The 15,022-nt window shown below is 45.0% G+C and overlaps 5 protein-coding genes across 7 annotated transcripts in view; 2 read left to right on the top strand and 3 right to left on the bottom strand.

Moving 5' to 3' along the window:
- Positions 1-15,022, bottom strand: part of LOC106752017 — a 97,315-nt gene that overhangs the window by 20,800 nt on the left and 61,493 nt on the right. The gene's annotated exons all lie outside the window — the stretch shown is intronic.
- On the top strand, positions 1,527-7,318 carry LOC106752019. Of its 2 annotated transcripts, XM_014633365.1 has the most exons (6): positions 1,527-2,020; positions 2,797-3,548; positions 3,973-4,316; positions 4,741-5,569; positions 5,791-6,172; positions 6,499-7,318. In XM_014633365.1, the coding sequence occupies exons 2-6, from the start codon at positions 3,031-3,033 to the stop codon at positions 6,628-6,630; spliced, it is 2,205 nt and encodes a 734-aa protein (XP_014488851.1). In that variant the 5' UTR covers positions 1,527-2,020; positions 2,797-3,030; the 3' UTR covers positions 6,631-7,318. The 2 variants fall into 2 exon arrangements, with proteins under 2 accessions (XP_014488851.1, XP_014488852.1); XM_014633366.1 differs by lacking the exon at positions 1,527-2,020 and having other exon boundaries at positions 2,035-3,548.
- Positions 7,207-8,923, bottom strand: LOC106752025 (coiled-coil domain-containing protein 124). The gene is made up of 4 exons (XM_014633374.1): positions 8,680-8,923; positions 8,084-8,248; positions 7,697-7,965; positions 7,207-7,585 (listed from the first exon to the last, which is right to left on the bottom strand). Exons 2-4 carry the CDS (start codon positions 8,240-8,242, stop codon positions 7,390-7,392), a joined length of 624 nt encoding a protein of 207 aa, XP_014488860.1. The 5' UTR covers positions 8,243-8,248; positions 8,680-8,923; the 3' UTR covers positions 7,207-7,389.
- On the top strand, positions 8,304-10,341 carry LOC106752028 (UPF0235 protein C15orf40 homolog). The gene is made up of 4 exons (XM_014633377.1): positions 8,304-8,650; positions 9,516-9,609; positions 9,757-9,884; positions 9,964-10,341. The coding sequence occupies exons 1-4, from the start codon at positions 8,540-8,542 to the stop codon at positions 10,051-10,053; spliced, it is 423 nt and encodes a 140-aa protein (XP_014488863.1). The 5' UTR covers positions 8,304-8,539; the 3' UTR covers positions 10,054-10,341.
- Positions 10,336-14,599, bottom strand: LOC106752023 (arrestin domain-containing protein 2). The gene is made up of 6 exons (XM_014633372.1): positions 14,000-14,599; positions 13,641-13,765; positions 13,071-13,288; positions 11,611-11,757; positions 10,717-10,938; positions 10,336-10,549 (listed from the first exon to the last, which is right to left on the bottom strand). The coding sequence occupies exons 1-6, from the start codon at positions 14,110-14,112 to the stop codon at positions 10,358-10,360; spliced, it is 1,017 nt and encodes a 338-aa protein (XP_014488858.1). The 5' UTR covers positions 14,113-14,599; the 3' UTR covers positions 10,336-10,357.

The raw sequence follows: 15,022 nt of genomic DNA, 5'->3' as shown, positions 1-15,022 counted from the left end.
GCTCCTAGAGAGAAAAAAAAAACGATGCGTCCGAGCGATCGCGATTATACCGTAACGAATGCGTTTCTATTTCCGTCGATATTCATGGAAAGCCGTACCGGCGTATTTGCAGTTTTCCCACTTGTGTCTCTCGATTCGCAATTTATTTCGCTTGTTGCGCCACCGCGAATGCCACACGTTCGCCGCACTCGGTTCTCTTCCTTCTCACGATGTACCGTGCACTTCGAGTGTTATCTCATGCGCGTTTGTTCCGCAAATACATTTATTCGACACGTGTCACTATCGCGCCCTGCGCGTACGTGCACTACCGCGCGAAATTCTTCCCTATGTGAGGCCACTATCGCGAGAGGAAGTTGGTACGTCGGCTACGACCGCATCGTGGAATCGTGGTTTAATCACGATTGCACGAAATCGAATCACTTGAGTAAGCGCTCACGGGGAATGATTTGCTGCCGGCGCGGCAAATTGTTCGTTACCGTAGCGGCGAGAATTTGTTAAGAGCATTAAATTGATGTTTTTATAGCCGACTAATTTTATTGCCGTAGCAACGACGTTTTGCTACAACCGCAAGACTTTTGCTCCGCGTGACAAATTTGTCTTGCTGTCACAGTAACGAAGAATTTGCCGTGCCAGCGGAAACTTTGTCTCCGCGCTCGCGACACCTGCGAGAACTTTACGTCCAACGAAAAGGTAATATGCGATCTCCATGTCGCGGATCGAACGATGAGATCGCCCGTTCGAATGGGTCAGTGACACCCGCTCTTATCATAATCTGGATTATAAGTGACGAAATACTATCACTTCCTTTATTTGCGTTATACTTGTCGATAGGACTGCGCGCTAGATTGAATCTAGCTCCAGAATGCCAGTTTTTTCGTCCTATTTTCTTCGAAGACGAACGTCCGCAAACGTTCTTATCGATTCAAGTAGCTCCGTTTTTCATCTTTTTTTTTTTCGACCGCGGACTTCTCATGATTAGCACGATCTCTTGATTGCTCAAGTATTCTAGGCGGTCGTCGCGAGCAGTTCTTTAATAGGTCAGACGATTAGCCATTTTTTTCACGCGCGTGATCACGATTTATAAGGCGGTTCTCTTCCGCTCATGGAAATCACCGTTCAATGGGGAATACCGCTACAGAATCGCCGAAGTTACCGGGGGAGGAGGGGAGGGGGCTAACGCCGAAAAGTCGAGGGGGTGATGCCGAGATAGGCCGACTCGATCCTACTTGACTTTTTATTATTAGATGCAAACACGACGTTCCTTTACGGTCATCAAACTCGAGAAATCCCCCCTCCCTCCACCCCCCCCGAGATACGGTGTCGCCGGTGACGAACGTATTCTCCGCAGGACTCGCTTCATAGCGGTACATCCCGGGCAAACCGAGTCGGATACGAGGTCGATGCGGACTTTCTAAACGCCCTGTATGCGAACAACTTCCCGATGTGGAAGGGGACCACCGGTCTGGCTCTTTCTCTTTTTCCCTCCCTCTCTCTTTCTCGCACGCTGCCATCCGTGTGCACGGGACGTGCAATGGCCGCTCCGAGCCGACGTGCTCCGTGTCTCAAGTATCAATCGTCCTCAATTTTCCCGTCTTAATTTGCCGGCTAGACGCCCACGTCGAGAAAGGAAGGAAGAAAGAAAGAAAAGATGCGCGATGCTCCGCCGCGGTATCGTCACTCGACGCGAGTCCGCGCGGCTGCGACTTCCGATGGACGCTCGGATCCTGACAGATCGTCACCATCATCATCACCATCATCGTCATCATCATCGGCAGCAGCGCGCACGTCGTTGACGCTCTCCTCGGCAAAAACATAGTGGCCGATACACGCGACCGATTGTGCTCCGGATGTGTTACGTGGTCGCGACGCGTTCGAAACTTCGCGAGGCTAACCGCTTCGTGCCGTCTGCTTCAACGGATACCTCGGATTATACCGTCGGAGAGACTTGTTTGTTCGTTCGCGTGTACAGTGCGCGTTATGTACGTCCTGCGTGCGTCGCACGCTCGAACGAGGTGATCAGGTGAGTTTGTCCATCCGCGCGCGTCTCGGTCGGTCGGCAAGTTAATTTTAAGGCACGCCGCGATTGTATTGAAATGTTCCCCGAAAGATGCGTCGAGAGTGAAAAAAAGAGGCGGGTGTTCACTCGATTCCCCTCCCACGTGTGCGACTCGCTGGTCTGGCTGAATTAACGAGACGACGACACTCACGTTTCGTGGAGTCGAGGAACGACGTAGTGTACTTTCGGTCGCTCGAAAGAGCGAGCTCTCTTAATTACGAAGGAGCTTTACGCGCTCTTCCGCCGCGGTTAAATGTAGAGATCGTTCTGCCAGATAAGCCTGCAGTTACGTCGTTGCAGAAGAATGCACGGGGATCAACCTGCTCGGGATCCCTCCGTCGGGGTATCGACGCGCGGGCGAACGCGCTCGTTATTTAAAAAGTAGCTGAAAGCCGCTCGATCGAATATCGCAATGAGGAAACCGGCGCGCGCTCCCCATCGTCGGGAATTATTCGAGCGAGGAGGCGACGCTTTCGTTTTTTTCCGCGGGGAAATCTCGTTGCTCGGACGTGTGGAACGCGGGAAAAGCGTTGCGCGGTGAGAAAGTCGCTCTTTGCGCAATAAAAACTCGTCGACCTACAGCTCGATCTGTAACACGGGTCGAGTCGGTGGAAGGAAACCGAGTGGGACAGCCTCTCGGCGACAATATCCGATATATCGAGGCAAACGTTAACGAGCTATTAATTCGTCATTTGCGAGAGGAGAGCGGAATGTTGGCCACTTATACCGACACTTTCCAGAAGCGATTCGTCGGCGGGACGCGGGGAGCGACGTCCGGGAAGACGGAGGAGCATGCAAATTCCCAGCGCGGCCGCGGAGAAAAATAGGAGTGCACCGTGTGATACATTGACGCACGACATTACGCATAAGAAACGCACGAGAAATATGCACGGCAGCAGTGTGAGGCGCGCCTCGGAGCTCCAAGCTCGGCTCGCGTGAGATGCCTTTATGATCCGGAGGATCATCGAGAGACAATGGCGACGCAGGTGGAGGAGACCCCCTCGACGGAGGCGTCTCCTTGGTACGGCAAAGTGTTCGAGTGCTGGAGCAATCGCAACCGAGTCAGCCCCGGTAGAATGGAGCTGCCCGACTGCGACTTCTTCATCGTCGCACCGCGACGCACCTTGCGCGTACTCCGGCCGGCCTTGAAGAGCGGCTGGTTCTACGAGAGCACGATCGACCGACCGGAGTCGATCAACGACAATTTCTTCGCGCGCTGGTCCAGGAGGCCGCATCCCTCCGGCAACTGCAGGTGCTCCTTCCGCCAGTCCACCGGCGCAGCCCTGAGCAGCAACGAGGAGCGCATCATATCCGCCGAGCTCAATCGTATACGGACCAGCCTCTGCGAGGCGGAGAAGAACGCGCGCGACATCGAGGAATTGGAGCAGAGGGTCTCGGTGAATTTGCAAAAGCTGCGCGACAACCCGGTGCTCGAGGACCACCGGCCGTTCGAGCAGAGCGCGAAGCACCAGATTGTCAAGGATCTCGAACGGTACGCAAACAGTGGCTGTGCGCTCGTAACCATGAGTAGAACTCGGTGTAAATTCATCATCATTCATTTCTTTTCTCCTTGTATTTTCATTCGGGTTTCCTTCATTTTATATCATTCCGTAGGATCTCATCGTAACACGTCCCCAGTTTTATATTTTACAGTTTAACGAACATTCATATCGAGTATATGCTCGATTCCCGGATACAAAAGGTGCAGCGGTACTGTTAAATATTTCCGGGGTGTAACGTCCTATGTATATTACGTGAAATGATATATTGATTTGTTTTTAATTAATACGTATATTTACGAATTTCCCGTATCTTATCTCATTATCGCTTATCTCCCAATATAAGAAATTATTATGACGACCGAGAGACATCGGTATGCTAAGAATTGACGATAACGCGGTGAAATTCAATATCAGGTATATTAATACGCTTTTGGAGGAGATACTCGACGACACCGTGAAGCACGTGACCGAGGTGGAAAGGAACGGCATACCACATTCCGAAGCGCCTTGGCAACGAGCGAACAATTTTAAAAAGTCGCGACCTGACGAATCCAAAGAGGGAATATCGATCGAGAGGGACGGATCCTTGATCGATATCGATTCCCCCGTAGCCGGTAAGACGCAGGAACGATGGGGTGTGAAAAATCGAGACAAGAAGCAACTCGCGAAAGTTCCGATGAACGAGGGCTACGTGAACCCCGCTTTCGTCGGTTCGACGGATCGACTGGCTTCCTTAGATTTCGATCGCGCCAAACACGGTAAGAGATTAATTTATGCAAAACGAGACTTTTGCTATATCCCAGTATGGCGGATGTTTTATATATTGTTTATTATATATTCCTTGTTATATTATATATTCCTTCTTTCTCTCTCTCTCTCTCTGAAATGCAATCGGTATTGTCATTGAGAAACAGTCAATAATCACTGATGGTCGTAATTATAAGTATAGCATTGCAAATCAGTAAAATTCCGCTAGAAAAATCTGTTAACAACAGCAACTTTGCATCGGAGAAATCTAACCGCGGAAATAGTCAAAAGAGCTAAGTGAAGGTGTTTTCACGAAAAATTAGCGAACCTTCGCTGATTATAGAAGTAGAATACTGTTTCACCGATTCAATTGGTGACATTTTCACCGACCCGGCTCAAAAGATTCCTCATCATCTTCGTATTGCCTCGGAACAGCTGACCTGTACCTCGAAATGTCAGCGCACACGGAGAGCATTGCGCCGGAGCAAATGGATTGCGTGGACTCCGGCATAAACAGCGTGGAGACCATCGAGTTTCAGCCGGACCAAGAGGCCAGCTTCGAGCAGTCGCTTTTACGAATTATCGATGAGAAACTGGGCAGAGGCCCGGCGACGAATAATCCGGGCGAGGACAGTTCCGAGAGGAATTTGCCGAAAGTGGTTTCAGATGTTGAGGAACATCGGACCGATTCTCAAAAGAGCGAGAGGCCTTGGGCGAAACTCGAGACTACCCCGGTTGATTTGGGTTCCGAGACAGTGGAGCAGCTGGAGGACACCGTTAACACGCAGACCGACTTCAAGAAGCTTCGTCTAGAATTCCAAGACAACGACCAGAAGCCTTCCCTGAACGGTGGGGCTCTGTCGAAGCTTGGCGCTAAGGTCGGCGCCAAGCTGAAAGAAACTCCGCCGATCGAGCTGAAGGATTATAGGAAAGAGTGGTCGGAGCTGGGCGGGATCTCTTCGCAGGGCAGCGCGCGACGGGATCTGCAGGATTCGGTGACGTTTCGAAGGAACAGGAAGCCGACTATCGTCTTCCTGCACGGCTTCGGTTCGTCGGCCGAGATCTTCGAGCATCAGCTACAGTACTTCTCGTCGCTCGGTTATCCTTGCATCGCTCCCGACATGCTGGGACACGGTATGAGCTCGGCGCCCGGTCGGTCGCGGGATTACCATTTCGGCAAATTGCTCAAGGACCTGGACGCTGTTCTGCATCATTACGCTTTCAAGCCCGGCGAAAAGTGCGTCTTGGTAGCGCACAATTACGGGTGAGTCGACGGTCTCGATGCCGTCACCATTTACTTACACGGAAATAAGGAATTAGCTATAGTATAATTGAAATTTAAGGCTCCGGAGTAGTCGCTGTGGCTGTTTAATGACATCAGAAGCGAGAAAACGAAAATGTTTCGCGTTATATTTCCGATCGCTTTATTCGCGAAATCCACACCCACGGTACGTCCTATAAATGTTATCTTGAAAATCGTCGCAGATGCAGCTTCGCCACGGCCTTGGCTTACAAATACGACAGCAATATCCATCAGCTCGTGTTGATTTCGGGTGGCGGCCCGACCCCATTGGCCCCGCCAAGCACAGAAAGCGCCGGACACTGTTGTCTCAGGGCGATCCTCGCGCCTCTTCTCATGTGCGGTCTTCATCGAGATATTTTGTATTCCGCGCGGGGTCGGCAACATCCTTATTGCGGTCAAGAGTCGACGGAACAGTGGCCTTCGCATATGAAACATGTATTGGACGGTATGATATGGCCGGAGGGCGACTACGTTTTTCATAGGAGGATATGCACACCGACCCTTCTGGTGCATGGATTAAGAGACAATAAAGTGTCCTTGGTACAGGAGTGTCAAATGGAAAGGGTGAGTTCGTGTCACGATCTATCTGATCCGGTCATACGCGAGAAAAGCAGAGGAAGGCAAACGGGAATTAATTATGTAAAATTTGTAATTATGTAAATGTAAAAATTCTGTTAAAAACGGCCCGCTGAAATGTTTGTGTTATTTTAACATGGGGAATGCGTTAAAAAATATACAAATATGATATTAAAATAACACGAAATTTCAGTGGGCCGTTTTTAACATCAAACATTTTACGATGTAGGTATCCTATTTATCGATTATTTGCTTATTTTATACTAAAAATCGTAGCATTTAATTATCATCGCCGATTGTTTTACATTTTTCAGACAATGATGAAAGCTTTCCTCGAAGCTATTCCAATGGCTGGTCATAGCCCTATGACTGAATGTCCTCAGCAGTTAAATCATATGATACATTGTTTTATAGACTTGTGGAAAAACAAAAAGTGGCAGCAGTGATATCGCGTATTTTTAGTTTAAGTTATTCGAACGTAGGAATAATAATCTAAAAAGTTATATATCATATCGAAATTGTATCGACTGAATTGTTTTATGGACCGGTTATTAACTAATTAGATGTAACATGAAACTCGTATATGCAAGTTGAAAGGAAATAAGCTATTCATTTTACGATCTTACAAAGAGACTCGGTTTGATAGAACGATAAGGTAAATTTGTAAGTAAAGTGTGTGCATAACGCGCGTAGCGCGGCCTCGTGAATGTGCCAAGATGTACAGATTAAATAAATACAAAGTGTCTTATTTGTCTCGATCACTTGAAATAACGTACACGCATTTCTAAATTTCTCTGTCGTCTTTAAAGTCGATAATTACCACTATGTATGTATAATTTTGAATCTTCGACGTACCTGAACTGTTATCAAATTGTAATTAAACTGTATGTGATACTGTGTCTTCCCATTTAAATAGAATAGTGCTTTTTCGCGAGATGTATTAGATTATACTTTTCATGTCGGACGGAAGAGTTATTCAAAGTGATCCAGCAAATATCGAACAGAGGCTATGGAACAGCATGTAGATTTGACCAAAGATCGTTTATATATATCATACACATCTATTTCATACGCGCATATGGTATATTTTTAGTCTAAGTTATTCGTTTTATCAATAAAACTGTATGCAGTTCATCGTGTCGTTGCGACAATTATTCCAGTCCATTCTCGTTACCAGAGTTATTTGAGTACGTTTGAAACAGTCATCAACGGTTCTGTAACTTCTGATTAAGTGGATTTTCAGCCGACTTCATCCATTCTTTCCTAAGGATCTGCTTCAGCTGACTCAATCTCAGAGTAGGATTTTGCTCTTTAATCACAGGCATCATTTTCTCCTCAAAGTTCGCGTACGCGGCTTTCATCCGTTTCTCCGGGTGTCGGTCGATTTCGGGATCTTTCGAACTGAAAAAGATCGAGAGGGAAAAGATAAAATGAGAGAAATTAAATCTATGTCACGCATATCGCATCAAGCTTGACATTCCTTGGACTGTGATTGGACATTTCAGGAATTACCTCAAAACAGATAAAGCCTCGTCTATACCGTGAGCCATTTCACCTTCCAGAGTTATTCTGTTTATGTTCTCCTCGATCGGTTTTTCATCTTCTTTCTTCTTCATAGCTACCTGGTTTCGCTTCTCAGTAATAGCGACAATCTCAGCTCTTGTAACTTTGGATGCCGGCTGTTTACCACCGACCTTTATATTTGCCATTTCTTTCTCAAGCATAGCTTTTGCCTCCGCTTTCTTTTCCAACTGCTGTTGGCGCTTTTTCTCAACTTCTTCCTACATATGTAAGAAAATAAATATGTGTATTGTACTTTTCATTGTGAACACTATTTCACTGTGAACAATACTGAATTTCCACTAAAACCAATGTCCATCTAAGATAATTTCCACACACTTGTTTTTGTTTTTTCTTTAATAATTGTTTGTCATCGTCTTGCCAGGCTCGGTCCTCAGCTTCCAGTGCTTTTTTTATATTTTCGGCTTCTTTGGCCGCCGCTTTTCTAGCTCGGGCGGCAACCGCCTTGCTATTCTCACCCACAAACTTTTTCGGCATGTCGACCTTGAGAGCAACGTTGCGTATATCGTAAAGTTACTCGTAAAATTCTAACATATTGTACGAATTACAACGTGCTTGCGTGCATTTAAAAATAGCGGGCGAGCCTGCATTACTGTGCTTGCGTTGGCTATAGTTACGCATGCGCGTGATAATTGGTTAACCAAAGCTGACTTGTTAGGTTAAGGAACCGAGAAATATCCGCGTTCTAAAGTTAGAAAAATATGTAAAATTGCGTGCGTGGTGTATCCCGTTCCATAGAAGATAAACGAGACGACACGGTGCATCGGGAAGCATATGCTCACGAGGTTTACAAACGGCTACAGACATTTAATAACCACGCGTGAAATGTCAAAACAACGGTCCGCGAAAAATGAGAAAGCACGGAAGGCCGCCACTACCACTGACGTGAGTGACTGTTTCAACATCGAACTTACCGATTTCCTGCCTACGTTCAATCACCTGTCCCGAAGATAACACAACATTTTACACCGTACGCTTCACCATCTCTGGCATCCTGTGCCGACACAATTGACTAGCCATTCGGGAAAGCTAGTGTTGAAACGATGAATCGAAGTTCGATTCTCATTTAGTAGTATAGGATCGATTATCTTCTCAATTTTTATAAATCCGGTTAAATCCTATGTCAGTAGTTTTCTCTTTTTCAATTTACACACCGTTAGATTTCATTATTAACATTTTTCTTAATGAATATACGGCTGCTGTGTATACAGCTGGAAGTAAAAGGACGCTGTTTTCAATGAGTTTTGCAACGCATCCAATATCCAATAGGATACTTATTCTCAGTGGATTGGTTTTTTCATTGGACATCAGATGTATTCCGAAATTCATATAGGAAGAGGAGTTTCTGCAGTGCGATTCTGTACACTGTGTGTCGATATCGTTACGTTGTTGCGCAAGTTGACATATGGCAGAAAAGCTGCGCAACGACGACCTAGGCTAGTGACATTGTCGTTAAGAAGTTACAGAATAGGGCTAGTGTACCTTTTTCTTCTCAATCCGCCACGCGCCGCCACTGTTTTTCACTTAAAATCAAGGTCGTAGTTCGACTCGACAACGGGTCAGGTAACTTTGCTATTTTCAAATAACAAATCAGATGACCTCGTTTTCAAGCAACAGTTTTATTCACTGTTGGAATAATTGAATTGCTAATTTCTTTTTGAAATACTTGTATTAAGTATGATTACAGGCTAATATTTTAATATAAGGTGTCGAAACTATAACTATATATTCACTTATATATTATTCGCAGAATCGATCTACAGGACCTGTGGTTTACGATAAAGATGGAAATGTAGCAATTAAAATTCAAGCTAAACCCGGCGCGAAATGTAACAATATAACCGGTAATAAGAAATATTTCTTAAACAAATATATTTTTTCATCATTAAAGAAGAAAGATTAGCCTTTCATTATGTGAATAAAGAAAAAAAATTGCTCTCCTTCGAGCGGGAAAAATTATAATAACAAAAAAACGCGGAAAATATCTGTAGATATTTCCGATGAAGCGGTAGGCGTTGCGATATCTGCACCACCAACGGAAGGAGAAGCGAATGCCGAACTGACCAAATATTTGGCTTCGATTTTTGGACTGAGAAAATCTGACGTATCTTTAGACCGGGTTAGCTCTTAATTGGATTAATTTTAGACCATTAATCCGTTTATTTTGAAGCTACTTATTCACTTCTCTTCTCTTTTAGGGGTCCAGGAGTCGGCAAAAAGTTGTTACAGTAACAGGGATTACAACGGATCAAGTTTTGGAGAAGCTGAAAGTGGAAATGCAGAATTAAATGTTTCCTATTTTCATAATATAAAAGATGATTGTTCTTTTCTTTTTCTCTATTATTTTTCATCAATACATTATATGTATTCCTCATATCGCCACCTTATTTATTTTACTCGTATTTCGTGTCGTGAGCGTTTCGGTTATTTTATACAATATTATTATACAATTTATACATATTTATCTGCTAAGATAATTGACGAAATCAACGCCGCAGCGTCGCGTAATTCATCATAAACATTCATTGTACAACGAGCTTCCTTAGCACCTACAAATATAATTGCACCGTTTTTGATATCGGGTTTAGATTTTCACTCCTGTATCTCGAAAGCTTTATCGTCGAGCCAGGGTCGGAAGATGGGCAGCGTCGACGGATAATGGGCACCTCGTTTGGACGGCGCTGTGCCGGCCGGTGCACCCTCCGGTCGCAAGGGATACGTGGCTAGTACGATCGGTATTTGCAGCTTGATCTCTTTGTCCAAACTCTTCGGGCTTATGACGAACTACGAGAAATTGCGATTACTTCTCTAAACGATTCCCGAGGATACTCGCGGGTTGCGCGCTTCGTATCTCACGAAGAGATTATCTTCGAATATAACATGTGTACACATCTCGGAAAGAACGAGAATTATATATATATATATATGCTACATTTTGTCCCAACACTCACATAAACGTGGTAAAGAACGTTGATTAAGTGACATCCTCGCAGATTAGTCGGCGGCAGAGGAGGAACATACATTTGCTCGTTTAACCATTCCTCACCTTCGCCTGGCCGAATTTTCCCCCTGGACACGCTAGCCAGCTCGCGAGTCTCGCTAGCGAGCACTTTACCTCGACACAAGTATTGTATCGTCTCGGTGAGGGACGCTTTAGTAGACTTCATCGTCACCTGTGTCGATTCGAGTGTTAACGAGAGTCTTATTTCGTAACTTCTAACTTAAGGGGGGACGGACATCACCTTTAAAATGAAAAAAATCGATTTTCCGTTCTCTACATAATCGTATAGAACTATCTTTCTTGCGTATTTTGAATTTTATACCAGCTGAAATACGAAGAGAGATAGATAGACCATAGATTCACGTGCGCGCTGTACCTCACCCTGAACAATCGCGGAAGCATTTCCGATAAGCATTTTCCTTCGCAGTTATGATCACTTTTGCTCTTATGTTCTTTCTTTCTTTTTATTGTAAATAAAATTTTGATAATAGAAATTCGCTTGAAAGATTACAAAAGATATGAACACAATTGTCTGTGTTTATCGTAAGGAAGGCGAAAAATAGCGGAAAATAATTGGGAAAGTTACGCTCACTTCACTCGGAAGTAGAAAATTGCAGTGAAATTAATTTATGAAGAGTTATCTAAAAAAAAAAAAATGAACCATTAGAAAGGCGCTTGGTGAATACACGCAATTCCAATGAGAGTTTCAACTCCGTTTCTTTCGAAAATCTCTCCTAAGCCGATTTTTCGGTCTTCAAGGCCCGATGTCCCCCCTTGATGTCATCGAGACTGCTAAAAGTTTTACGGAACGACGCGTCCACTGGACGTGTTTGATATAGCCTACCTTGCTGCGATTGCTGACGGTCGCGGAAATACCGATCGTCTCCCCGGGTACGTATCCACCTCGATCCAAACTGACTCTGCAAAATACCGGGCCACCCGATACACAAGAGACACCTACGCGTTGTTCAATCTCTTGTCTCGCAGGTTGCTGTTTGTTGCGAAAGTGTTATTTAGACGAGGGTCATTCTGAATTATTTGGGCTAAATGTAAATTAAGCGATACGATCAGAAGCGAAATGTCATTGAATCATCGAGCGCTCGTATTCGCACAAACGTGTTAGTTTGATATTGGCGAAACAACAGCGATCATCATTGAATGCTTCACGCCTACGTGAAAATTGTTCTATGCAATTTTCTGAGAAGGCGAATGCGTTGGATACGGATGGCGCTTTCGTCACGATTCAATGACGAGTGTCGGTAATTGTTACGTTGCAACTGGTACAACGTGAATCGTGCGCGAGCGGAATGCTTCGTATCTCTTTGTTTCTCTTATTCTCTCTTTCTCTCTCTCTCTCTCTCTTTCTGCCTCTCCCTTTTATTTTCATCGTTCGAATTTCTCTATTGAATGCATCACGATACGTTTATTTTGAATTCTTAGCCTCGCGTCGAGATATTTGCACGCTTTCCATGCAGGTCGACGACCACTATTTAGGACTCGGTTATGGTAATGCTCGTCAGGTGCGTCGTTCTTTTTAATCGCGTGTGCCCGAGCAAGCGAAACACTTTCTTCACTCCGGATTTGCCCTGCGAAATTTGCCCGTCCGATTTCTTTGGCAATAGTCACTTTTGATCGTCAAGGACGGAAATCATGATCGGCAGAGAAAGACCGGACGGAGTCGCTACGTGCGTACAGAAAAACAGGTTTCCTTGCGTTTACTATACAATTGTGTTTGTCTTGGGTTTGTTTAATACGAACAACTTAATTTACTATCATCAAGTATCATTTTGTTAGAATAAAAATGTGTTGCTTCACTAGAGTAAACCGTGTTGTTTAGTAGAAAGAAAAAAAAAACAGTATTAATTAGATGAAATATAATATTTAGTTTTCAATGAAAAAACTTTCTGCATTATGTATTAAATAGTTTTCCACTGAAATAAAGAAGTTCTTTAATAAAAATAAATTTTTCTAACATAGCGTTACTTCTTTCATTTATTACTTGTGACAACCATTGTAATGTTTGGATAAAAGAGAAATATGTTATCCGATATAAGGAGATATTCATTGCTTGAGAAACTAAACAATCCTGTTTGTTGAATCAAACATTCGTTCGTCTGCTCCGATCCGAGAGACAAATTAGTTTCAATAAAGGAAATTTGATTTTATCCAAGGGAATCTTTTTTTCCGCGCAAGGACGTTTCGGTATTGACGATGACCATGGCGGCGAGTTGGCGTGACGATTCGACGAATGACATTTATAGGCACCGATTCATCATCGGTTAATAATAACGTTAACGAGCTCACCGCTAATATCGGAGGTTCCAGATTCAGGTCGATCGGGTTCATGACGATAAAGACCTGCTGATTTTTATGCGTGAGTCCGCCCGGCTCCCGGAGAGCGGCTTTACAGAAATATTGCACCCATCCGTGTTTCCCGAGGAAGGTGGAGGGCAGACCCAACGGTAAACCCAATTTGAAGGGGAAGCTGTGTATTCCAGGGGACAGTAGCGACGGTCCTTCGCCTGTTGCGAATTCGCGTCGTCATTGAATCATCATTAGAGGCAGCTAGATCATTAAGCCGATCATCAAGATTCGTCCCGTCTCTCCCTCTCGCAGAAATGCAAAAAGTAAACAGGAGAGAAACGCGAAACGAACTCCTCGATCGGCCGGATCTTCCTTGAATTGTTTTTTACATATTTGTAGCATATAATAATTAACTTCTCATGTGTCGCTGAATTAGAAATGGATATAGTAGTATCTAAGTGTCAAATAACGCGATGATCCCGAGAAGCAACACTTATGCGACAATTTCCGATTCATTCGTAATGTAAGCTTTGTTTTCGTAATTATTTGTGGTATTGCTAGTTTGTTCACCTGGTTCGCCCAGCAGCCGCATACGAAAGTCAATGTAATTCTCCTTGTCGTATACTCTCTCGGCGCGTTGACTGCGTATCCGCACCACTCCTTCGCCGACGACGTGAAAATGCAGTCCCGAGACGCTACGGTAACGTTACCCTACATTATTAATTTGCATTGTGCATTCAGCGTATCGCGATCCAACGTCGCGCTACGCATTCCAACGAGAGATGTTCACTCGCTTTTATTTTTACTATTTCGTGAAACAACAACTCTTCTTTTCTTTCTCTTCTATATGACAATAATAATAATAATGTCCTCTCTCAACCACGAACTCTCATGTTTTACCGACTCGTTGGGAAACATCCGTTACTTACTAAGCCTCATCGTCCAGCTCTATGAGAACCCGACCGGATAAGAAGTGCCCGGGAAAATACAGCAGATTCGTATTGTCGAAGAGTATCAGGAACTTGCTGAGCTTCCTCGTCATCCTGCCGTCGTTGACGAGGACGGGTTTTCGCTGTAAAGCGGATAACGACGGCCTGTGCGCGCGTTTACGTCACCGTACGCGGCTTCACGCTCACTGAATACACATCGAGCCGCGGTAACAACCTTTTTCTTCTTCCATCCGCTACCTCGTGACGCCGAGAATCACTGGCTCGCGTTGCATTAGCACGTCCGTAACATGGCACGCGTCTGTCTCTCCCTCTCTCTCTCTCTTTCCTTTGCTACTTTCGAGATGCCGTACGGTCTCGCCTCCTGCGCTGACGAACGCGGTACCAGCGACGATGCTGACGATACACACCAGCCGATCTCACCGCATTTTCGCGCGGTTCGCCGACGAATGCGCGTTTCTCGCACTTCTCGTGACCGTCGGACGAAGGGTCGGATCGACATCCACGATACTACAGCCTACCGTCGCCCACCGTCGAGTTTTCCGTCACCTTCGCTTCGCAGGAGTTCTCTCCTGCCCATTCTTGGAGACGCGTTCACTTTCGCTCCCTACCCATCCGGTCGTCGCGTCTCTTCCACCTCCAATCGTCCGGTCTCACCTGGTCTCACCTACCTATCCGACACTTGGCCAATAGCAGCGGTCTAGACGACGTTGCTGTTTTTGGCATTCCATGTTTGAATCGCTTATGAGCTACATTGTTCTCGCGTTAGCGGCCAAGGTAGCGTTCACCGGTCAAAATTAAGGAACGGAGTTTCTGGGTTCGAATACTCGAGCCGAAGGCGCGTTCACACCGAAATCGAAGAAGTATCTAGTGAACGCAAACTAACATAATAACATAATAATAATGTTATGATTTCCCACTCAACAATGTAAATACAATATATATATAAATATACAATATAACATATAAATGCAATATAACATATACAATATAACTATTACATAT

Source organism: Dinoponera quadriceps, unplaced genomic scaffold (assembly GCF_001313825.1).
Source record: "Dinoponera quadriceps isolate SergipeBrazil2010 unplaced genomic scaffold, ASM131382v1 scaffold424, whole genome shotgun sequence".
Taxonomy (NCBI): Eukaryota; Metazoa; Arthropoda; class Insecta; order Hymenoptera; family Formicidae; genus Dinoponera; species Dinoponera quadriceps.
This window is presented reverse-complemented; position numbering and strand designations above follow the sequence as displayed.

Coding starts and splice junctions, on each gene's coding strand:
- LOC106752019 (XM_014633365.1), top strand. CDS start 3,031: ATGGCGACGCAGGTGGAGGAGACCCCCTCGACGGAGGCGTCTCCTTGG. Junction 4,317..4,740: donor TTTCGATCGCGCCAAACACG/GTAAGAGATTAA, acceptor GCCTCGGAACAG/CTGACCTGTACCTCGAAATG. Junction 6,173..6,498: donor AGGAGTGTCAAATGGAAAGG/GTGAGTTCGTGT, acceptor TACATTTTTCAG/ACAATGATGAAAGCTTTCCT.
- LOC106752025 (XM_014633374.1), bottom strand. CDS start 8,242: ATGCCGAAAAAGTTTGTGGGTGAGAATAGCAAGGCGGTTGCCGCCCGA. Junction 7,966..8,083: donor TAAAGAAAAAACAAAAACAA/GTGTGTGGAAAT, acceptor TTACATATGTAG/GAAGAAGTTGAGAAAAAGCG. Junction 7,586..7,696: donor GAGGCTTTATCTGTTTTGAG/GTAATTCCTGAA, acceptor GATCTTTTTCAG/TTCGAAAGATCCCGAAATCG.
- LOC106752028 (XM_014633377.1), top strand. CDS start 8,540: ATGCTCACGAGGTTTACAAACGGCTACAGACATTTAATAACCACGCGT. Junction 8,651..9,515: donor AGGCCGCCACTACCACTGAC/GTGAGTGACTGT, acceptor TATTATTCGCAG/AATCGATCTACAGGACCTGT. Junction 9,610..9,756: donor GAAATGTAACAATATAACCG/GTAATAAGAAAT, acceptor AAATATCTGTAG/ATATTTCCGATGAAGCGGTA.
- LOC106752023 (XM_014633372.1), bottom strand. CDS start 14,112: ATGACGAGGAAGCTCAGCAAGTTCCTGATACTCTTCGACAATACGAAT. Junction 11,758..13,070: donor TGGAACCTCCGATATTAGCG/GTGAGCTCGTTA, acceptor CGCAACAAACAG/CAACCTGCGAGACAAGAGAT. Junction 10,550..10,716: donor ACGTTCTTTACCACGTTTAT/GTGAGTGTTGGG, acceptor AATTTCTCGTAG/TTCGTCATAAGCCCGAAGAG.